Source organism: Mustela putorius, unplaced genomic scaffold (assembly GCF_011764305.1).
Source record: "Mustela putorius furo isolate JIRA1106 unplaced genomic scaffold, ASM1176430v1.1 tig00000596_pilon_pilon_pilon, whole genome shotgun sequence".
NCBI lineage: Eukaryota > Metazoa > Chordata > Mammalia > Carnivora > Mustelidae > Mustela > Mustela putorius.
The window spans coordinates 3,455,372-3,479,083 of record NW_025421428.1 but is presented as its reverse complement, the minus strand read 5'-3'; the positions used below and the strand labels follow the sequence as shown (position 1 = coordinate 3,479,083).

Below are 23,712 nucleotides of genomic sequence, written 5' to 3'. Positions count from 1 at the left end.
AGACCAATAACCTTGATGAACACAGTTGCAAAAATTTTCACCAAAATACTAGCCAATAGGATCCAACAGTACATTAAAAGGATTATTCACCAAGACCAAGTGGGATTTATTCCAGGGCTGCAAGGTTGGTTCAACATCCACAAATCAATCCATGTAATACATACATTAATAAAAGAAAGAACAAGAACCATATGATACTCTCAGTAGATGCTGAAAAAGCATTTGACAAAGTACAGAATCCTTTCTTGATGAAAACTCTTCAAAGTGTAGGGATAGAGGGTACCTACCTCAATATCATCAAAGCTATCTATGAAAAACCCACAGTGAATATCATTCTCAATGTAGAGAAACTGAGAGCTCTTCCACTAAGGTCAGGAACATGGCAGGGATGTCCATTATCACCACTGCTATTCAACATAGTACTAGAAGTCCTAGCCTCAGCAATCAGACAACAAAAAGAAATTAAAGGCATCCAAATTGGCAAAGAAGAGGTTAAACTATCACTCTTTGCAGATGATATGATACTTTATGTGGAAAACCCCAAAGACTCCACTCCAAATCTGCTAGAACTTGTACAGGAATTCAGTAAAGTGTCAGGATATAAAATCAATGCACAGAAATCAGTTGCGTTTCTATACACCCACAAAAAGACAGAAGAGAAATTAAGGAGTAAATCCCATTTACAATTGCACCCAAAATCTTAAGATACCTAGGAATAAACCTAACCAAAGAGGCAAAGAATCTGCACTCCGAAAACTATAAAGTACTCATGAAAGAAATTGAGGAAGACAAAAAGAAATGGAAAAACATTCCATGCTCGTGGATTGGAAGGACAAATACTGTGAAAATGTCTATGCTACCTAAAGCAATCTACATGTTTAATGCAATCCCTATCAAAATACCATCGCTTTTTTTTTTTTTCAAAGAAATGGAACAAATAATCTTAAAATTTATATGGAACCAGAAAAGACCTTGAAAATCCAGAGGAATTTTGAAAAAGAAAGCCAAGGTTGGTGGCATCACAATTCCAGACTGCAAGCTCTATTACAAAGCTGTCATTCTTAAGACAGTATGGTACTGGCACAAAAACAGACACATAGATCAATGGAACAGAATACAGAGCCCAGAAAATAGTCCCTCAACTCTATGGTCAACTAATCTTTGACAAAGCAGGAAATAATGTCCAATGGAAAAAAGACAGTCTCTTCACCAAATGGTGTTGGGAAAACTGGACAGCCACATGCAGAAAAATGAAACTGGACCATTTCCTTACACCACACACAAAAATAGACTCAACATGGAAAAGACCTCAATGTGAGACAGGAATCCATCAAAATCTTTGAGGAGAACACAGGTAGCAATCTCTTCAACCTCAGCCAGAGCAACTTCTTCCTAGAAACATCGCCAAAGGCAAGGGAAGCAAGGGCAAAAATGAAATATTGGGACTTCATCAGGATCAAAAGCTTTTGTACAGCAAAGGAAATAGTCAACAAAACCAAAAGACCACTGACAGGATGGAGAAGATATTTGCAAATGACATATCAGATAAATGGCTAGTTCCAAAACCTATAAAGAACTTATCAAACTCAACACCCAAAGAACAAATAATCCAATCAAGAAATGGGCAGAGGATATGAACAGACATTTCGGCAAAGAAGACATCCAGACGGCCAACAGACACATGAAAAAAGTGCTCCACATCACTCAGCATCAGGAAAATACAAAATCAAAACCACAATGAGATACCACCTCACACTAGTCAGAATGGCTAAAATTAACAAGTCAGGGAATGACAGATGCTGGAGAGAATGTGGAGAAACGGGAACCCTCCTACACTGTTGGTGGGAATGTAAGCTGGTGCAGCCACTCTGGAAAACAGCATGGAGGTTCCTCAAAAAGTTGAAACCCAGCAATCGAACTACTGGCTATTTACCCTAAAGATACAAATGTAGTGATCCGAAGGGGTGCATGCACCCAAATGTTTATAGCAGCAATTTCCACAATAGCCAAACTATGGAAAAAGCCTAATTGTCCATTGACAGATGAATGGATAAAGAAGATGTGGTATATTTATATAATGAAATATTATGCAGCCATCAAAAGAAATGAAATCTTGCCATTTACAATGACGTGGATAAAACTAGAGGGTATTATGCTGAGTGAAATAAGTCAATCAGAGAAAGACAATTATCATATGATCTCCCCGATATAAGGAATTTGAGAGGCAAAGTGGGGGGTTTGGGGAGTAGGGAAGGAAAAAATAAAACAAGATGGGATCAGGAGGGAGAAAAACCATTAGAGACTCTTAATCTCACAAAACAAACTGAGGGTTGCTGGGGGGAGGGGAGTATGGAGAGGGTGGTTGGGTTACGGACATTGGGGAGGGTATATGCTATGGTGAGTGCTGTGAAGTGTGTAAACCTGACAATTCACATACGTGTACCCCCGGGGCAAATAATACATTTTATGTTAATAAAAAATAAATAAATAAATAACCATGTATTGAGCATATATTTGTTTAAAAATAAAAAAATAAAAATTATTATTTCCATTTTTTTTAAAGATTTTATTTATTCATTTGACAGAGATCACAAGTAGGCAGAGAGAGAGAGAGGTGGAAGCAGGCTCCCTCCCGAGCAGAGAGCCCAATGTGGGGCTCGATCCCAGGACCCTGGGATCGTGACCTGAGCCAAAGGCGAAGGCTTTAACCCAGTGAGCCACCCAGGTGCCTCTATTTCCATTTATTTTTAAAAAGATCTTGTGTCTAATGATGTGGAAGTCCAGGACTTGAACCCAGGCAGAAGAATCCAAAATTTATACTTTTAATCATATGCAGCATTGAAGTTTTAGCGATATATTTTTTTTTTCCTTAGAGAAGGAGAGAGAGAGAGAGGTAGGAGAGAGAAGGGGTGCAGAAGGAAAGGGACAGAGAGAATCTTAAGCAAACTCCACACCCAGAGCAGAGCCCAAAACAGGGCTGGATCTCAGAGCCCTGAGATCATGACCTAAGCCAAAATCAAGAGTGGGATGCTTAACCAACGAAGTCACCCAGGTGCCCCTAGTGTTTTGCTTTTGCTGTTTTTTAAAATAGTTATCCATTTTTTACAGTGCTAAATTACCTAGTTTTTTTGTTTTATTTTGTTTTAATAAACTGTCACTAATCTGCTTCTTTGGTTTTTTTTTTTTTTAATTCCAATCTAAACTTCAGAAACACCAGAATTCTTAAAAATCCTTTTTTTTTTTTTAAATGGTGATAATCTCAAATTTGTTGCTCTTTTAAACAGAGAATAACCCAAAGTAGTAACTTCATGGACAGCACACCCTATCCTAAGCCTGGACGTTGCTGTCAAATCTTCCTAAAGCCGTCTCACATTTTCAAAAGCAGCTTTAAAAAGAAAATTCTTTCTTTAGAAGTCAGAATAAATTAATGCTGCATTCAGATCCAGGCTGTATGACAAAGTTTCCCTATGATTATTTACAATAAGTTAACATTACATTTATTTTGGTTCAAAATTATATGCTTTTTTCCCTTAATTTGGGCTGTTCTAGGAAAGAAAATGACTAATATTCTAAAATATTAATCAAATTAGAGTCAACTGTGTACCAACTGACAGCAAGGGTATAGTTTAAACTCAATCGCTGATCAAGTTTAGTAATCAAAACTGAGCAGAGAGATAGCTGTGATTTCATTAGCAAAGAAATCACATAGTTTTCATTCACATTCAGTTACTTTAAATAGTCTTTTAGAAAAAAATAATGTATTTCTGAAAACAGATTCCCACAAGAATAGACTGCTTTTATGAAACAAATAAAAACAAAACCTTGGAGAAACATATACATGTCCCTTATGAGGACATGATAAACAGTTTGCCAATAAGCAGACTGGAACAACCCAAGGGTAGATCACGTTTTTGTACTGAATTAATGCACTTCACTCTGAAGTCAACAGATATGCTTTTCTTCTAACCAAGGATGATGGCTAATTTGGCATACGAGCTTTAAGATACTCTCCCACCACAGGAAATAAAGCTTCCTCTTTCGGGAAACTTCCCTCTCCTAACCCTTTTAGACAGCTTCACCCTCACCCAGAGGCCTCCATCCTCCACTGTCCCTATACACTTTCTGTCGGTACAGGTATATGACAATAGGTCATGTTAGTACAAAGATATATATTTCACTTGGACCAAAAATGTAAGTTCAGTAATTTTCCATCTCTACTCTATAATATGTGTTCAAATTCTTAGATTAAAAAACCTTACCTTTGGGACACCTGGATGGCTCAGTTTGTTAAGCAACAAACTGAGGCTCAGGTCATGATCCTGGAGTCCCAAGATCGAGTCCCACATTGGGCTCCCTGCTCGGTGGGAAGTCTGTTTCTCCCTTGGACCTGTCTCCTCTCATGCTCTCTCTCTCTCTCAAATAAATAAATAAATGAATAAATCTTTAAAAAATCAAAAAAGAAAAACATTACCTTTATGGTCTTGGTAGTCTGAAAGCACCGTGTTTTCATCTGTAATCTCAACTTGCTCATTCCATTGTCCTCCAAAATGAAGAGTCTCAGATCCACTTAAAGGTGAAAGTGACCTAGATCTCATACTGGACATAAGGGATGGTGTACTAGGAGAGTGAGGTGATGGTGGCATCTTTGCATTGGAAAACTTTCGCTGAGAACCTTTCTTCATGGCAAGAATAAAGCCAGGTGTCCATCAAAACCTGTAAGAGTTTTCAGCATATTTAACAAGGTCAATTTTTTAGAGCTCTCAAAACTATTATCTACTTCTAGAATTTTTTTTACATTCTTCACCCAAAGTGGGACTTGAACTCATGACCCCGAGATGAAGAGTCACACATTCTACCAATTAAGCCAGTCAAGTACCCTTATTTCTTGAGTTCTGAAGATGACAAACTTCTAAACTCAGAGGCTACAGATGCTAGGACCCATACTACTCCCAAGCTGATGGAAGCAGACACTGCTTCAAACACTGCTGATCACATTGCCAGAGGGAAAGAAACCTCCAGAGGCTCTTGTACTGACACATGCTCCAGCCAGAAGTCTTCCCTATCTTTCTCTTCTCTACTGGACCAAACTAATCACAGTATCCCTCATACCCAAAATGGGTCCTAGAATGTAGGCAGCTGGAAATGTTTGACAACCAGCAGTATTTAATACTGACAACTACTCTCTCCTTCCTGTTAAGAGTTTCTTCTTTCATTTCTGGGACACCACATTCTCCTGGTATCCCCTTACCTTTGTGGCCACTCCTCAGCTTCATTTGCTCACTCATAGTCCTGTATCCAATCTTCAAATATCCGAACTCCTTAAGTCTCTTTGACTCTCTCTGCAATCTCACTTTAGATGATCTAATACACACCCATGGCTCCCAATGTCACCTGTATATTGATGTTTATATCTGCAATCCAACCTCTCTCTGAGTTCCAGACTCCTGTTCCCAGCTGTCTACTTGATATTTCATTGCCATCCTACACTTAACACATCCAAACTGAATTTATCACTCCACCCATTCCTTCCATATAGAACAACACATGAATGGTAAGTGCACAGCTCCATGAACTGTCATACAGTGAACCACCAGTATCCAGATCAAGAAACAGAATATTACCAGAACCCCAGAAGCCACTTTGTACCCCGTTCCAATCATTAGCCAACATACATGGGTAATTACTAACCTGATTTCCAATACGAGAGATTTTTTTTGAACTATTTAAGATTTTTATTTTTAAGTATTTCTACATCCAACATGGGGCAACTCACAACTCTGAGATCAAGAGTCACATGCTCTTCTGATTGAGCCAGCCAGGTATTCTATAATCTATTTTTGAACTATATGTAAATGAAATCATAGAATAGTTTTTATATATGCCTCCTCTGTTAAATATTGGGTTTCCGATATTCATTCACATTTGTCTCATGCTATTAGAAGAACATCTGATTGCTTCAAACCCATGTGCCTACTATTGCTTGTCCACAAAATCAATTTTGTTGAAGTTCAGGTCTTCCAGAAGGAATGAAAGCACTTATTAGGAAAGGGATCTTAGTCAAATCCCTTTACTTTTCAAAAGAAAATTAAAGCCCAGAATGGTAAATGACAAGGCGAGACACTATAGTAATGGTGAGAATCAGTTCTCCTCTCAAACTAATTTGTAAGCCAAATCATGTGACTAATCTAGTAGAATGTAAGTTCTATGAAAGTAGGCATATTGTTCACTGATTTATTCCAGGCCTAGGGCAGAACTTAGCAGAAAGTAGATAATTAATTTTATCTAATGGAGTACTCTGAAGAACTGATAAAAGGCACTTATTTAGTACCTCAACAAAAGGATATCTTCTTGTGCTGTATTAGTCCTCAACACCAAGAGTCCTAATGCACAAGGTCAGGTTTATGCAAAAAAGATTTTCATGATGTAAAATTACTTTTGTGAGTATAACCATTGCAAAAATCATAAGTTTGACAAAATTTAGACAAAAAAATCTTATAAAATGGGATAGGTCTTCAGCAAGGCTGTACTAACAATGATCTTATTTTTGTTCAATATCTATAATCTCCCCAACTCTCCTGTCTTAAAATGTGAAGACAAAACACAAATTAAGTTTTAGAAAAGTTGGGGCACCCAGATGGCTCAGTCAGTTGACTGTCTACCTTTGGCTCAGGTCATGATCCCAGGATCCTAGGATTAAGTACCGCATTGAGCTCCCTGCTCAGCAGGAGTCTGCTTCTCCCCTTCCCTCTGCCTCTTACCCCCACTCGTGCTCTCTCTTGTGCTTACTCTCCCTCTCTCTCAAATGAATAAATAAAATCTTCAACTTTTTAAAAAGATTTTTATTTATTTGACAGAAATCATGAGTAGGCAGAGAGGCAGGCGGTGGGGGGGGGGGCAGGAGCAGATTCCCCAATGTGGGGCTCGATCCCGGGACTCCAAGTTCATGATCCAAGCCGAAGGCAAAGGCCCAACCCACTGAGCCACCCAGGCGCCCCCCAAAATCTTTAACTTTCAGAGAAGTTTTCAGTTCAAAGATTTTGGGCAGCTCCAATGTCAATGCTATATAAATTGGAATTAGAATGAGATATTATAATGGTTTGATGTGTGAACACCTTCACAAGTACATAGGTATTGTTATACAGGCTGGGATTATGAAGAAACTTATTTGTTACATGGTTGGAACATATATAATATATAGAAAAGAGAGGTGCCATTAATATAGTCAGTCAATTAACCAATAATTAAGAGATATAATATCTTTCCTTGATGATACAGTCATTCTAGGAATGCTGATCTTACCCAAAACATGTCTGGAATTCCTCTCTGGGTCTTGCTTTGAGAATTATTAATACATCTCACCAGAAAATCAGACCCATTTCTTCAGCTACACTTTGTTTTAATTTTCCCGGGTTGAACATTAACTTTACCATCTGTCAAATATTGAGATAAGCTCTTACACGTATCATCACATTAGGAGGATTAAGTATAACAATTGTACAGAATAGGTATTATCATCTCTAAAAAGCTTAAGTAATTTGTTCAAAGTCCCATAACTAATTGGCTAATCCACGGCTTGAATCCTGATCTGATTTCAAAGCCCACGTCTTCATTACCATGCCATATTGCTGAGTTTTCAGGAGTCCAGATCATGTTTGATTTGCTCTCTAAAGCTTAGCATGGTGCCTCACACAAACTAGATCAGAATAAATAACACTAAATGACCTTGATCAACGGATAGCACATAAGGCAATTCCTGAAGGAAAAACAAAAAAATTAATATAATAGCATCACTGAATTCATGATCTAGCAGCTTCTTACGGTGATGAGTTTGAAGAGAAAAAAATCTGCTAAATTTGTTTTTAAAAAGTGATTATTACTTCACGTATACATTATTTCACTTAAACATTACAGTATGGCCAACTGCCCTGTGCCAAAAGTCCAGTTTACTTTAAACTACAAACTTCTATGTGTCCTTACTTTCTCTCATTTTTTCATGATAAACTATCCATATAGATCAGAAAAGCCACCTCCAATTCACGTAACTGCTCTTTATGCCAGTGACAAAGCTTTTGGTCCTAATTTCCCAAGTGTGGCAAAAACTTCTATCGCTACTATCACACCACTCTGCCATGGAAACAAATCTCTTAGTAATACTGATTCTGTACTGACTTGTAAGGGTGTCTCTTTCTAAATAAGAATAATATACTCAGGGTGCCTGGGTAGCTCAGTGGGTTAAAGCTTCTGCCTTTGGCTCAGGTCATGATCCCAGGGTCCTGGGATTGACCTCCGCATCGGGCTCTCTGCTCAGCAGGGACCCTGCTTCCCCCTCTCTCTCTGCCTGCCTCTCTGCCTACTTGTGATCTCTGTCTGTCAAATAAATAAATAAATAAAATCTTTTAAAAAAAAAATATATATACTCAAACTTGAGGATAGCTAAGAGGCATGTGTTTTAAAAATAAAATTGTGTAAATAAATAAACAAATAAAATTAAATATATTTATTCCTGAGTTAAATGTAGGTTTCATGAAGGCAGGAGATAATAAAAATAAAAGAGGGGAGTGACAGGGACCAACTCTCACTTCTGTGTATATATCTTTTTCTACCCTGTAACAGGATAGAAAATTATATAACTAGAATAGGATGTTGCCACATACTACAAAGACATGCTTTATATATACACATTTTTTTAGTTTCTTGGCTAAAAAAAAAAGCTCATCTTATATTTTTAGGCAATGCAATTATTCTGTATCCCACATCTTAGTCCTCTCTCTAAATTCTTACAATACTAAACCATCCTGAATTCTCTTCATAACATCGTAATGACTAAGACCTTTCAGGCTTCACTAGACTATTATGAGGAACTCTGTTACCTCTCTTGATCAGAAAATATCTGCTTTAGATTTATAGATTAAAAAAACATATTAGAATGGATTTCTGAAATCTAGGTCAGTTCCTTTCTTTTATACATTTTAACATGAAAGATTAAGTGATAGTGTCAAAGTCACAATGTATTCCCAGATCCCGTCCCTGGGTTGCCATAGTTCCTGTAAGGCCTGGACAGTGAAACATATCACAATCTCATAAAATATCTAACTCAGTAATAGCGAACTGGACTGTGTTTGAGAATGGCTAGCATTATTTCAGAGACTAGCACCTAGATGTAGTAAATGGTCAACTACAATTTTAAGGGAGAGATGGGGAGATTATCTGACGCTAGATGTCATTTGTAATCACATTAAGACCAAGCAATAAAAAAAGAAGATGATGATGATGATGACAGTTGAGAGGTACAGCTAGAGTGTAGGAAGGGGTAGAATAAAGAGAAAACAAAACAAGCAAAAAAGTCCGGAGCTGGAGACATATTCTGAAGGCCCAGAAGGGGGTCTGCAGTATAAGAGAAAGTTACTGGAATAATGGGATTACCAGAGTCATATGACTGACAGAAACAAGCAATAGCCACATTGTTGCAGAAATGATTATATAATTATTTATATAATTATTACTTCACGTATACATTACGTGAAGAAACACCATCCATCCTGTCACTCCCCTGCCCTGACACATAGCTTCTCAGAGACTATACCTCCCCCTCTATTAGGCCTTTCCTTACACTTCTAATTGTCCATCTTCTTTGATCTTTTCCAAATAAGACAGACCACCATTATCCCCAAACCCTCCCTCTCTCTTCCCAGTCCACTCCAACATGCAAAAATCTATCCCAATTTCTTGACCTCCATATCCTTCTATCCTTCTTTCCATCCTGTAGCTTTTTTTTTTTTTAAGAATTTATTTATTTATTTGACAGAGAGAGATCACAAGTAGGCAGAGAGGCAGGCAGAGAGAGAAAGGAGGAAGCAGGCTCCCCGCTGAGCAGAGAGCCCAATGCGGGACTTGATCCCAGGACCCTGGGATCATGACCCGAGCCACCCAGGCGCCCCTCCATCCTGTAGCCTTTTAATCACATCTCAGTATTTTCCCTACAATTCTACTTCATCCCATACCCTCTGACCCATTTAAATACCTTACTCTTTAACTTTCTCTAGCCCTTTCAAATAGGATGTTTCCCATTCCTCACCAAAGGCAATCCTCCCATCCTGCGCTTGTCAACCTCTGCCTCCTATCCTTCATCTCATTCTCATTGCCAAGTTTCCCCACAAATTCTGTTCCAATTTCCCAACATTGTATTAGCCTCCATTTATCTGTAGTTCTTTCCAGTACCCTACCTCAACACTTCTATATTCATCCTGATTCCCCAAACTACTCATCTTAGCAAATATCTTGACATCCTAATCCATTCCAATACTCTTGCTTCAAATTATTCTCCTCCTCCAACAAAACAGCCAAACCTCGACACATTCCTCTTTATCCCAATATGATTGCTTAACTACTAACCTTTCCCTTCTAATACCCCGACCTCCCTCTACATTCTATTAACATCCTGGGTTCTCCTCTCATGTCTCTCCATTCTACTCAGGTATCCTAAAAGCCCATGTTGCCCATCTCTTCCCATTAATTTATTTATTCAGTAATTCAATTTTATTGAGTAACTTTTATGCACTGAGAACTGTGTGAGGCTTTAAAAACAGAACTGAGAAAGTAATGTTTCTACACTCAAGATGCACAAAAGGATTATATCTCCCTCTTACACATGGTCTTTGCACCAAGTAATCTCCTTTATAACATCTTACAATTATAATTATATAATCATTTCTGCAACAACGTGGCTATCGCTTGTTTCTAAGCTACAAGAAAGCAGAGATTCTATTGTTTGGTGTACACTAAATATTTGTTGAATGAATGAAAAGAGGACTGTACTAAGCACTCTAAAGACATTAGCAAATTTAAATTCTCACAGATGATGTATAAGGTCAGAATTAGTAACCTCTTTTACAAGCGGCAGTGTTTCACAGAGAATTAAGAGCTTGGATTCTAGGACTAAACAGCCCGAGTTCAGATCCTGCTTCTCCATTTACTGTGTGACATTAGGCAAATTACTTAACCTCTCTGATCCTCAGTTTCATCACTTTTAAACTGAAGATGGCTACCTCATGCAAGTTATTTTAAATTCTGAATTAGTTAGTACCTGAAGGGCTTAGAATTGAATTTGAGACATAGTGTAGACTCAAAGGTAACCAGAAGTTATTTTTACAAAAGAGAAAAGGTGCACAGGAAGATTAAGGAACATGCCCAAAGTCAAGAGCAGGTTAAGTAACACACAAGGTGGCAGAATCAAGACTTGAACCCAAGTTTTGACATGAAAATTCACCCATCCTTTAATCATTATACAACAAAATATTTGCTTTTCCGTTTAACATTTTTTCCCAACACCCTAACTCATCATTGTCCATGTAGTGTATGTACTCCGTACGATACCACGACACGACACTCAAACCGTCCTTTATCCCTGTCATTCCCCACAGACACCTGGCACACCCCAGTCCCTCCCCCCTCCTCTGGGTGGCGGGACCCCCACCCTTCTCGGCGCCGCACCCCGACGTCCACACTTCCCCACACTCCGGTTCTCTATGCCCACGCGCCCCCGCCATCCCCACGCGTGACCTTCTCGGTATCATCCGAACCTCCCTCTTTCATCCTCCTCTCCACGCCCGTTCCGGGCCCTCCCCTCCTTCTCATCCAATCCCAATTCCCAGGAACACGCCCCCGCGCCCAAATCCATCCCCAGCCGGCCCACCCCACGCTTGGTCCAGGCCTTCCCGCCTTCGCCACCGGCCCCCACGGCTCCGCCGGGTGCCGGACAACGGCCTCGACCTGGCCTGGCACTCACCGCCAAGGAGCCGAGCGGAGCAGGCCGGCGAGACGAGGCGGAGCTGGGGACGCGCAGCTTCTTCCCTCTAGGCGTCCAGCGACGCAGCGGCCATTTTATTGTGTTATGCCGGTTGCCCAGGGGCTGGCGCGCGGCGTAGGCGGGGCCTGCTGCGGCCACGCCCCTCCCTGAGCCGTTGGGAAGGCGGGGCCCAGCTTCCCGCTGTCTTTGCCGCCTCTGCCTCGGGTACTCAGGGTCGCGAGGCTTCCTAAAGGTGTGCAGCCTGTGCGGGGTGAGGGGGAGAGGTCTCCTGCTGCAGCCGCCGACCTGCTCATCTCCCTTCCTTGAGGCGAAGCCGCCGCTGCCTCACGCCGAGGCTCGAACACGCTTCTATTCTACGGGGCGGCTGGGCCAGAGGCGGACGTGAGGGACAGATTTCGCGCTGCCGCCAAGCTCCCGCCCTTCCGATGCTGGCAGCAGCTTCTCCTTGCGCGGCCTCCTTCTGAGGCGAATCGTCGCCTTCAGGGACCAGTGACGCCAGACGTGGATGAAACGCCGGGCTTGGACTCTGGCTGCCACCTGAGGTTAAGGGCGCGAGACCAGCCTGGGAATCTGGACAGCGAATGTTCCCGTGGGCTGTGGAGAATGTTCCTCTGGGGACAGAAGCAAAAGCGAGAAGCCTCTGAGGAAACTTCAGTTAGGGCTTGCCTGAAAATACTGCATTTCACCGCATCCATCCAGCAGTTAAAGAGAATTTACCAGAAACTCTGCGTTTAAGGGGAAAAAAAATTATCGTCAGGGCGCCCAGGTGGCTCTGTCGGTTGAGCTCAGACTCTTGATTGCGGTTGAGGTCATGAGCTTGGGGTGGTGAGATCGAGCCCCAGGTGGGGCTCCTTGCTCAGCGGGGAGTCTGCTTGGGATTCTCTCGATTTCGGTTCTTCTGCCTCCCACACTTGCTTCTAAATAAGCAGAGCATCTTTAAGAAAAACCAAAAACATCGTCAAGGACACCCTCCTCCACTCCAGCCTCCCATTTCCCAGCTTGTAGCTTGAACTGTGTCCCCACCAAAGGCTGCACCATCTCCAGAAATGTCCAATGCAGTTACTACCTCTCTTTTACCATAATCTTCGAATCTTAAGTCCTTTGTTCAAAAGACGCCCATCCCAGCACAATGTTTAACCTCATTAGGATACCCCAATCCCTCATTCTTAACCATTTGCTCTCCATCAGTTTCTAAATTCATCCGAGAGTTCATGGTCCCATCTTTGTAACAATGTTTTGGAAATTCCTTCTATCTGTGCCTCAGTTTCCTCATCCATGAAATGGGGTAATCATACCTACTTCCTACAGTTTTCCTGATAATTGTGAAAGAACTTAGAGAAGTGCCTGCCCCATAGTAAATTCTCAGTATGTTTTAGTTATTAGGCAAAGTTTTCCATTGTGATATTTCATCCTAGGCCTAAAAGAGGAAAAGAATTTAGTCAAGGTGTAGGACAGTGGGGGGAGAATTTGCTTGGCAAAGGGAACAACTTGTACAAACCTCAGGAAAAGGGGAAGAAAGAACATGACAATCAGCTGGTTGTTGAGTAGATCATTATAGTTGGTGCAAAAATCTGGAAGGAAATTAAAAAGAAGGTGGGAAGAGGGGCCATGTGTAAGCCACATTGGGCACTTGTAGTTTCTTCTCAAGTCAGAAGTGGATTCACCTCAATAGAAAGTTTGGGTGATTCCAACAGGGGGCACTATTCACATTCACATGAATGAAGCTCCCCACCTGTCTCTTACTATTTATGCAACACAGAAGGAAGCTGTTGGAGTTGTAGAAGAGCCAAAATTCCTAAAAAGCTCCAGATTTTAAATTTTAAAAGGAATATTTATTCATTTTTTATTGCATTTAAATGGATATTTGTTAGTTTAGAATGTGTACATCTCTGAAATTCAGTTCTCTCATTTTTTGTTTGTTTTGACATTCATTTCTTTTCTCTTTTTCACCAGAGAACTGGATTTATTGCATAACCTCAGTGCTCTGCCTCGCAGTCTGTAATGATATTCAGGTGGGTTCTGTTATCAAATCATGGTGTGTTGGTTCATTGTAATGTTATAAAAATATACACAAAATATACAAAATACAAAACATATAAAAATGTTAAAATCCATCAAAAATACACACAAAATCCAGAGGATAGTGGAAAATACTTTTCCTGTGGCTAGTCCATATCCAGTTAACCTTGATGGATACTCTCTAGTCCCTTATTGCCAAATTTTCCTCCTTCATCCAGATACAGTACCCTCTACTAGTGTCTACAATGAGGGTGTTGGACAGACCTCGGGCCTTAGAGATGTCAGAGGGGAGACCTTTCTCTAGGTAACTAGAATATTTACTGCCTCTTTTTGCATGCTAAAAGAACCTCCCTCCCCAAAGCAAGAATGAGGATAGGAAAGGAGTGAGGGTACCTCATTCATTCCATGCTAATTTGTATTTAACTCAAAATACGAAGTTGTTTCTCTTCTGTTGCATTTATTATACAAATATTAGCTATAGTAGAGTTGCTTAGCTGTTCCTTAGTTCTTTCCTAATGATAGCAAAGTTACTTTGTTTGTTTGAACTTGCCTCATTTCGAAACTCAGTTTAAAGATTTTGCAAATTTGCTTTAGAGGATTCTAGGGAAGAAGCTTCTGTTATTGTCATTTCCTTCTGTGACTTTAAATTTTAACTAAATTACAGATGTATTTTACATTAAATTCTTGTGAAATCTTACATTTACATTGACATGGATGGAATTGGAAGGTATTGTGCTAAGTGAGATATGTCAATCATAGAAAAAATTATCATATGGTTTGGCTCATATGTGGAATTTAAGAAACAGAACAGAGGACCATAGAGAAAGGGAGGGAAAATAAGATGAAATCAGAGAGGGAAACAAACCTTAAGAGACTCTTAACTATAGGAAACAAACTGAGTGTTGTGGAAAGGGAAGGGGGTTGGGAGATGGGGTAACTGGGTGATAGGCAATAAGGAGGGCATGGGATATAATGAGCACTGGGTGTTATATGCAATGAATTAATAACTGAAATCTACATTAGAAACTAATGATACATGATATGTTAACTAATTGAATTTAAATAAAATAAGTAAGAAAATAAAATAAATGCTTTTTTATGTCACATAGTAAGGTAATTTGCAATATAAAATCATGTGCTATGTCTAGATGCAAATTTTACATTAGATACTTATGAATATTGATGTGTGAAAATAACCTAACTTCATATAATAACATAGCATGACCTGTCTGCAAAATACCAAATACCTAGGACTTGGTTTGCAAAACCACTGATAATCTCTTCTCAGTATACTGGGTTCTTTTGTTTTTATTGTTGTTCATCTCTGCTTGCTTGCCTCTCTATGTGTTTTGTCTATATGTATTAAAACTCTTATTACGTACCAGATTTGTGGGAATGCAGGGGTGAGTGAGATAGACACAGTTTTAACCCTGAAAGAGATTGCAATCGAGTGGGAAATACAGAAATGTAAGATGCTCTGATAATGAAATAGAATTTTAGACTTGATGGTGTTCCATGTGAATCCATGTGTGGGTTGGGTCCAGATAGGAAGGCCTACAATTTCCAGTGATTTACAACAATCCTATCCACGTTAACCTTGGGCTATTTCCAGTGCCAATGTTTGTAATGACACTGAGACTTGAAGAATTTGAGGCCTGCCCTATGAGTTCAGATCTAAAGGCATAGACAGGCCTCTGTGCTCAGGTCCAAACCAGACCCCACTCAGGCAAACCTTGAACCCCTCTGTCTCTGAACCATACCACCTGAATCAAGGCTGTTATCTATTATTCAACTCTTTAGGGTTGGAGTGGCTCTCCCATGTGACCAGAGAATATTTAAGTCCAGAACAGCCTCCAAATGCTACTGGCTTATATGTAGCTTTGAAATATTTTAATCTTAGGAGATGGTCTCCTAGAAGAGAATCTACTTCTAGTACAGTGGTTTAGCCTTAGCTGTATATTTAATTATCAGAGGAGCTTAAAAATTCTCATGCCTGCCCACCCCACCTGCTCAGAAGAGGTCTTGGTTTAATTGGTCCACGATATGGCCTAGAACTTTTAATGTGCACATAAGACTCAGAACCATTACCCTAGTTCATGGTGGAAACAAAAGAAAGAAGCATCATTTGACAAAATCAGCATGTGAGTTCTTCAATTTGTTCAGTTCCTTTGTTCAGTAAATATGGCAAATATGATTCGGCCCTGCCTGCCAGACATGACTACATTTCATTAAGGGAATCCAGACAAATAGAATATAAAAAGGGATGGATAGAGCTGTGTAGGAAGTGTTGAAACTCAGTTAAGAATATGGTCTTCAGGGCGCCTGGGTGGCTCAGTGGGTTAAGCCGCTGCCTTCGGCTCAGGTCATGATCTCAGGGTCCTGAGATCGAGTCCCGCATCGGGCTCTCTGCTCAGCAGGGAGCCTGTTTCCTCCTCTCTCTCTCTGCCTGCCTCTCTGCCTACTTGTGATCTCTCTCTGTCAAATAAATAAATAAAAAATCTTTAAAAAAAAAAAAAAGAATATGGTCTTCAAGGCACACACAGAAAGAGGCATTTATCCTCTTCAAAGTAGATCAAGGAAGATATCTTAGGGGAAAAAAGGGATTGTAAGCTGAGACCTGAAGACAACCAATGGGAATTACTCACATAAGGAAGCTGGGAAGAGCATCTAAGGCAAAGGGAATAAACAGCCTGTCAAAAACCAAAGATACTTGAGAAAGTCACTTCAGGAAACCAGAAAATCAGCAAGACTAGAGCACAGTTGGAACAATAAAACCATAAATTAAGTGCCACAGCCAAAGGGGCTAGATGAACCATATTAGGTGTTACATCTGTAGATCAGTTTGGGATATATTGCAATATTAACAATATTAAGTCTTCTGACTCGTAAACTTGGAATGTCTTTCTATTTAAGTTTTCTTTAAATTCTTCCCACATGTTTTATAGTTTTCAGAATAAAACTTTTATATTTCTTTTGAATTTTTTCCAAATATTTTCTTTCATGCTATTATAAATGGAAGTGTTTTCTTTTTTTTAATTAAAAAAAATTTTTTTTTAAGATTTTTATTTATTTGACAGAGAGAGATCACAAGTAGGCAGAGAAGCAGGCAGAGAGAGAGAGGGGAGGAAAAAGGCTCCCTGCGGAGCAGAGAGCCCAACAGGGAGCTCGATCCCAGGACCCTGGGATCATGACCTGAGCTGAAGGCAGAGGCTTTAACCCACTGAGCCACCCAGGTGCCCCAGGAAGTGTTTTCTTAATTTCATTTCAGTTTAATCATTACTGCTGTATAGAAATACAATTGAATTTTGTATATAGATCCAGTATCCTGCAACCTGACTAGACATATTTCTTAATGTTAATTTTTTTTTTTTTAGTGAATTCCTTTACATTTTCTATATACAAGATTACATCATTTACAAATAGAGATAGTGTCACTTCTTCCTTTCCTTCCTTTTATGTATTTTTCTCACCTAACTGTCCTGGCTAGAACTTCCAGTATAATGTTGACTAGAAGTGGGTAGAGTAGGCATCCTTGTTTTTTCCTGATCTTAGGAGGAAAGCATGCAATCTTTTACCATTTAAGTATGATGTTAACTGTGGATTTTTCGTAGATGCTCTTATCAGGTTGAAGAAGTTCTACTTCTAGCACATCGAGTATTTGTTGTTTTGTTTTGTCTTAAATCAGGAAAGCATATTGAATTTGTTTGGTAAAATGCTTTTTCTGAATCTATTGAGATGACCATGCGGGTTTTGTCCTTCATTCTGTTATTACAGTATTTTACATTAATTAATTTTGGGGTGTTAAACCAACCTTACATTCCTGTGGGATTTATCGCACTTCCTCATGGTGTATAATCTTTTTATATCCTGGATTTGCTTTGGTGGTACATTGTTGAGGATTTTTGCATGTATTTTCATAAGTGATATTGGTCTGTAAGACACCTTATGATGTCTTTGGTTTCGGTATCAGGGTAATACTGATCTGATAGAATGAACTGGAAAGTGTTCCCTCTTCTATTTTTTGTAAGTTTGAAAAGAACTGGCATTAATTCTTCTTTATATGTTCAATCTAAATTCACCAGTGAAGCCATTGGACTTGGGTTTCTTTTTGTGGGTTGTTTTTAAATTGCTAATCGAATGTCTTTACTTATTAGAGGTCTTTTCTGATTGTCTCTTCTTTAGTCAATTTTAATAGTTTATGTATTTCTAGGAATTTTTCTATTTCATCTTTTTTTTTAAATTTCATCTGTTGGCATACAATTTTTCATAGCATTCCCTTATATTCCTTTCCATTTGTGGAATATTAGGAATAATGTTTTCTCTTTCATTCATTATGTTAGTAATTTGAGTCTTTTCTCTTGGCGAGCTTAGCTAAAGATTTGCTAATTTTGTTGATCTTTTTAAAGAACCAACTTTTGGTTAGGTTGATTTTCTCTATTGTTTTTCTATCATTATTTCCTTTCTCCTGCTTGCTTTGTATTTAGTTTCCTCTTCTCTTCCTACTGTCTTAAGGTGGAGGTTAGGTTGTGATTTGAGACCTTTCTTTTTCTTCTTTTTTAAGATTTTATTTATTTGAGAGAAAGAGTGTGTGTTGCAGGCACACAAGCAGGGGGAGGGGCAGAGGAAGAAGCAGGATCTCTGTTGAGCAGGAAGCCTGACAGGCTGGATTCCAGCACCCTGGGATCTTGACCTGAGCCCAAGGCAGATGCTTAACCGACTGAGTCAGCCAGGTGCCCCGAGATCTTTCTTCCTTTTTAATGTAGGGGTTTATAGCTACAGAGTTTCCTCTAAGTACTGCTTTCATTTCATCGCATATATTTTGGTGTGTTGTGTCTTCATTTTCACTCACCTCAAAGTATTTTCCAATTTCCTTTGTGATTTTTTTCTTTGACCCATTGATTAGGTATTAAGTTTAAGATGCAAATTGCATATCCAAGTGGAGATAATGAATAAGGCAGTTAGATATACAACTCTAAGGCTTAGAAGAATGGTCCAGGGAATGAAATTTAGGTGTATTGGTGTATATAGGCAATATTCAAATTGATGTGATTGCATGAGTGAATTGCTTAGTGAATGAATGTACATTAAAAAATAGAAAAAAGCTGGAACCTTGGGGCACTCCCAACATTCAGATATCAATTGGAGATCTAAATTTAGAAGTCATCAGTAGAGAGATGGTCTTTGAAATAATGACTTTCTTGTTTGTGAACTAAGGGAATTACAGTTAGCCATGGTAATTTAAAGTAGCCAAATTGCTCAAGTGAAGAGCCTGCTGAATTCTGTAACTTTGATAGGAACACAAGTACATACTTTCCTCATTCTCCCTTTGAATATTAAACCATGCAGCAATGATTCTCAACCAGGGACCATTTTGCCCTGCTCCCTGCCAGGGTACATTTGGTGGTGTCAGGGACATTTTGTTGTCATGGCTGGAAACATTCTGCTAACATCTAGTGGGTGGAGGCCAGCCATACTGCTAAACAGCTTATAATGTACAGGGCAGCTGCCTATTGCAGTCATTCTGCCCAAAATGTCAATAGTGCTGTGGTTGAGAGACCTTGAGATAACCCCACTTGTATAATTTTTCTTCCCATTTGTCTGTCACAAAGTTGAGAGGAAAAACTCTAAAAATTTCAGTATTAGGGAATATCAAATGTTTGTGGCCTGTTTGAGAAGTACTGATAGAGTGTAAAATTTGAGCAGACACCTTTTTTGGCTCCAAATCTTTGTCACTGTGTTTGTTTCTTCTTGGTGATAATGTGAGTCTGTGCATGGGACTGAGCACAAAACGAGGAACATTGTTCTTTTGTGGCCTAAATATTGACGCCTATGTGAAAAAAAAGGCATATGTTAAGTATGCCCTTGAAATAAAGTGTTGTTTTTTTTTTTTTTCTTTTGGATGGCTTCAGTTACTGAAACAGTTGGCCAAAAATTAAAACAGAATTAAAATCATTCTCATTTCTTTTTTTTTTTTTTTTTAATTCTCATTTCTGATGAGAGTATTTCTGATACTATTTTTCTGAAAATGTGCTGGACTGGATCTATGCAGCTGCAATCTTAAGGTCCTTTTACATTAAATCATTCTTTTCAGTACATTGTTGCTTCCTAATTTTCCTATCATTGCTCCTGCTTGAAATGGTTCAAGATTCAGTCAATGGTTTAAATATTAGCTCACTGGTGCTTTTCAGAAGAATATGTTGCAATAGTGCATGTGTCAGCAACATTACTTTCATGAGAATGTTCATGAACTACCCACACAAGTCCATCAGTCCCAACACAATTATAAAGTCAAGCATTACAGTTGTAAAGCTCCTGCTTAACACACTATCAAAATCTAAAACTTTTGTGGTATATCTGTTTTTAAAGTTGCTATTATGAATGTATGTTTAACATTTCAGGATTTCATGTATTTCTGCTTGCATTTTACCTTAGAGAACAATTTCATTAATGCTTTGCATTAAATGTACTACCTCTATTCTTTTCATGGAACAAAGAACATTAGTAGGTCATAAAGAGATGGCCAACATCCCCAGAGTCAGAGCAGTAAGGTCAAAATATCCTTGTTTGTTGCCCATTGCGTACAATATGAAGTCCAGACTCATTAACATGGCATTCGGGACCATATACAATCTCACTTAACCTCCCTTCAATATTATCTTTCTTGGCCCACCTGCAAATTCATTCATTTCATTTGGCAGCAACTTTTGGAGTGTCTAACTGCTCTTGGGTACTGTAATAAGCTCTGGGGTGTGTCCCCATTGTATATGTTAGACCCTTTAACTGTCCTCATTGGAACTTATAGCCTAGACAGAAGAACAGTCAAGTGAAGAGGCAATTACAAAACACGATAATCTAACCCCTAGGCATCCCAGCTATACCTAGAGACTTGCAGTTCAGGATGGGACTAGGCATGCCATTGAACGCAAGTTTGAGAAAGCCTAAGAAAACAATAACTTCATATCTCCCTTGGCCATGTCCTAGTCATTGACATTGGTGAATCATTTCTAGTCCTAGAGTTCCTGGGAACATCTCAGCATTTGGGAAGCTGCCTTGGGATTTCAGACCTGCACTAAAGTGGATCAGTACAGGCCTTATGGTCCCCATTCCAGGGAAGCTTCAGAACTACTTCTATATCTTAGACATTCTGCATGAGGTACAGGATGATAGTCCCTTCCCATGCTCCATAAATTTAGAACGTAGAGCCCGAGATGAGGAGGCAATCTCATGCAAGTGGCTTCATTGCAAGACTTCTCTTGAGAAAAACCTGTGAGCTGTGAAGGAAGCTACACAGAGCATGGAAGGAGTTAAGCAAAGATGTGGTGTCAACTGAGGTCTAGTTTTAGCCTTTTCCCACGGGGGCTCTCTAGCATGCATGGTACCACCAAGTTGTCCCACCTTGAAGCAAGGGTGCTAGGCAATGCCCCTGAATCGGTTACTGACTATGGGCCAATCCTTGAGAGAGGATGTAACTTCCCAAGCATTTCTGGGAAATTGATGAGGGAAATTACCTGGAGAAGGGGAAAATTTTAGCAGCCAACACTCACATCTGTAGGGTGGGTGCACCAAGCCCAGGAAAGGTTATCTGGTCATGGGATCAACTGCATCTTCTATATCTACACCCAGAAAATGGGCCAGAACAGCTTCCAAGTGTTTGTCTGTCTCCAGCTTTGAAACATCTTTCTAGATGCTCCCATTTGGGAGTCTTTTTCTGGTTTACTTGTTACAATCTGCTTTATACTTCGAATTCCAAAATTATGGACATTAAAAGCTTGTGATTTAAATTCTTAGGTTTTCGGGGCACCTGGGTGGCTCAGTGGGTTAAAGCCTCTGCCTTTGGCTCAGGGCATGATCTCAGGATCCTGGGATGGAGCCCCGTGTCAGGCTCTCTGCTCAGTGGAGCCTGCTTCCTCCTCTCTCTCTCTCTGCCTGACTCTCTGCCTACTTGTCATCTCTGTCAAATAAATAAAATTTTAAAATATTTTTAAAAAAATAAATTCTTAGGTTTCCTTCTCAGTGATCCCACTACCTAATGTTAATAATTAACCTGAAGACAAATTCAACCAAATTCTTCAAGCTGAGTTTAGGAAAAGGAGGGCAAGTTCAGGAAGGGTCCTGTCAACAGTTTAATTCTACCCCAGCCATGAACATTTTTAGTCTATATTTTTTTCTACTTGGGAAAAAGTTGGGCACTGGAGCAAACGTACGTGAAAGATCCCATTTTCATTTGCAATGTATTTTGGTTATAACTTTAGAGAAAACAGAACTCAATCACTGCCACATGAAATTTTCTATTTCTGAAAACTGCAGTTGAATTTCTTCTTTTATCTATTGTCCTATGCCAGTACTCTGTTTTCTACATGAGTACTTTGTGAGCAATGTATGACTTGTATTCTAAAACGTTGTGTTTTTCCCAAGCCATTAGCCTTGCCCCAGGGAAGAGTAACTTATTGATATTTTGATTAAAAATGGATTCTTTGAGGGGTACCTGGGTGGCTCAGTGGGTTAAGCCTCTGCCTTTGGCTCAGGTCATGATCCCAGGGTCAAGGGATCAAGCCCCACATCGGACTCTGCTCAGCAGGGAGCCTGCTTCCTCCTTCTCTCTCCCTGCCCCTCTGCCTGCTTGTGCGTTCTCTTTCTCTCTCTCGCTCTCTGTCAAATAAATAAAATCTTTTTTAAAAAATGGAGTCTTTGAAAGACTGATGCATAATCCCTATTTGCATTTCTTATAGAGGACTCTATTAAACATATCCAGGCTGCAACTGATCAAAACTACTTCTGTGGGCACCCTTGAAATCTCATTTTTGGGATGCTATCAGGAAGCTATCCTGGCCTTATCATAGATAATAAAATTTTGAGAAATAAAAAATGTGTTTTTTGGTATAAGAAACATTGCTAATTTCAATTAATTCTCCTAAGTGAAAAATGTTTTAAAAATTATGTTTTATTAACAGATTGACTATATTTTATTGTTTCAACAGGTATGTTGTCTCAGCACCTATTGTATTCTATGTTAGAACCCCTGAAAATGTAGTAATTCAAGTTCATGAATACACAAACTCATCTGCTGTGACCATGGCTATTAAAAGTTATCCTGATAATAGTTTTACATATTCTTTTGGCCAAAGTAACTTAGCTCCAGAAAATAAACTCCAAAGTTCTGCAAACTTAACTGTATGTATTCTTTTTTTAAAAAATTAATTAATTTTTTATTTTTTATAAACATATATTTTTATCCCCAGGGGTACAGGTCTGTGAATCACCAGGTATGTATTCTTATAATAGTTTCTTTTATATGTCAAATGTTTCTTTATATAACACATATTGATCATTTTTACATATGTGGGTGTAAAAATGTGTTACGTCATACTATTAAGTGAATTTACTAGTTGATAAGAGATAAATGCCATATGTTTATAAAGGTAAGTAAGTGGGAAATGTTAAATAGGGAATCCACTTTTGATTTAAGGACAAGGTAAAGAAATGTAAAATGAAATAAATATGAAGCAGATAAAGGTTATTAAGGTAAAAGGATTTGATGACATGACATATGTGACCAACACATATACCTGTTTAAAAATTGCAAGATGAATACAGTAGTCTGCTCTTATCAGCTGTTTCACTCTCCAGGGTTTCAGTTAACTGTGGTCAGCTGTGGCCCAGAAGCAGATGATCCTCCTCCTGATGTATCATCAGAAAGTCAGTCGTAGCCTCACACTATGTCACAACACTTGCGTCATTCACCTTACATCCTCTTATCACATAGGCATTTTATCATCTCACATCATCACAAGAAGAGTCAATACAGTAAAGATACTTGAGAGAAAAAAACAGACCACAAGCACCTAACTTTTATTATGACATATTGTTATAAATTGTTTATTTTATTA

At 39.1% G+C, this 23,712-nt stretch overlaps 1 protein-coding gene and 1 long non-coding RNA gene across 8 annotated transcripts in view; one reads left to right on the top strand and one right to left on the bottom strand.

Annotated features, from left to right (window-relative positions):
- The window catches only part of CNTRL (centriolin), a 90,237-nt gene extending 78,325 nt beyond the window's left edge, over positions 1 to 11,912 (bottom strand). For 3 of the 7 annotated variants that reach the window (XM_045082330.1, XM_045082331.1, XM_045082329.1), the window contains exons 1-2: positions 11,786 to 11,911; positions 4,472 to 4,713 (exon numbers count right to left, since the gene is read on the bottom strand). In XM_045082330.1, coding sequence (XP_044938265.1) covers positions 4,472 to 4,682 — 211 coding nt within the window. In that variant the 5' untranslated portion in view covers positions 4,683 to 4,713; positions 11,786 to 11,911. Of the gene's footprint in view, positions 1 to 4,471; positions 4,714 to 11,785 lie in introns of all 7 variants that reach the window. The other 4 variants (XM_004775605.3, XM_004775606.3, XM_013047362.2 and 1 more) reach the window with 2 other exon arrangements.
- An 84-nt stretch (positions 11,913 to 11,996) lies between these two features.
- Positions 11,997 to 22,979, top strand: LOC123392773. Its single transcript, XR_006607419.1, has 3 exons — positions 11,997 to 13,091; positions 13,760 to 13,818; positions 22,804 to 22,979. It is a non-coding gene; the product is annotated as an uncharacterized LOC123392773 (long non-coding RNA).
- Positions 22,980 to 23,712: the final 733 nt, after the last annotated feature.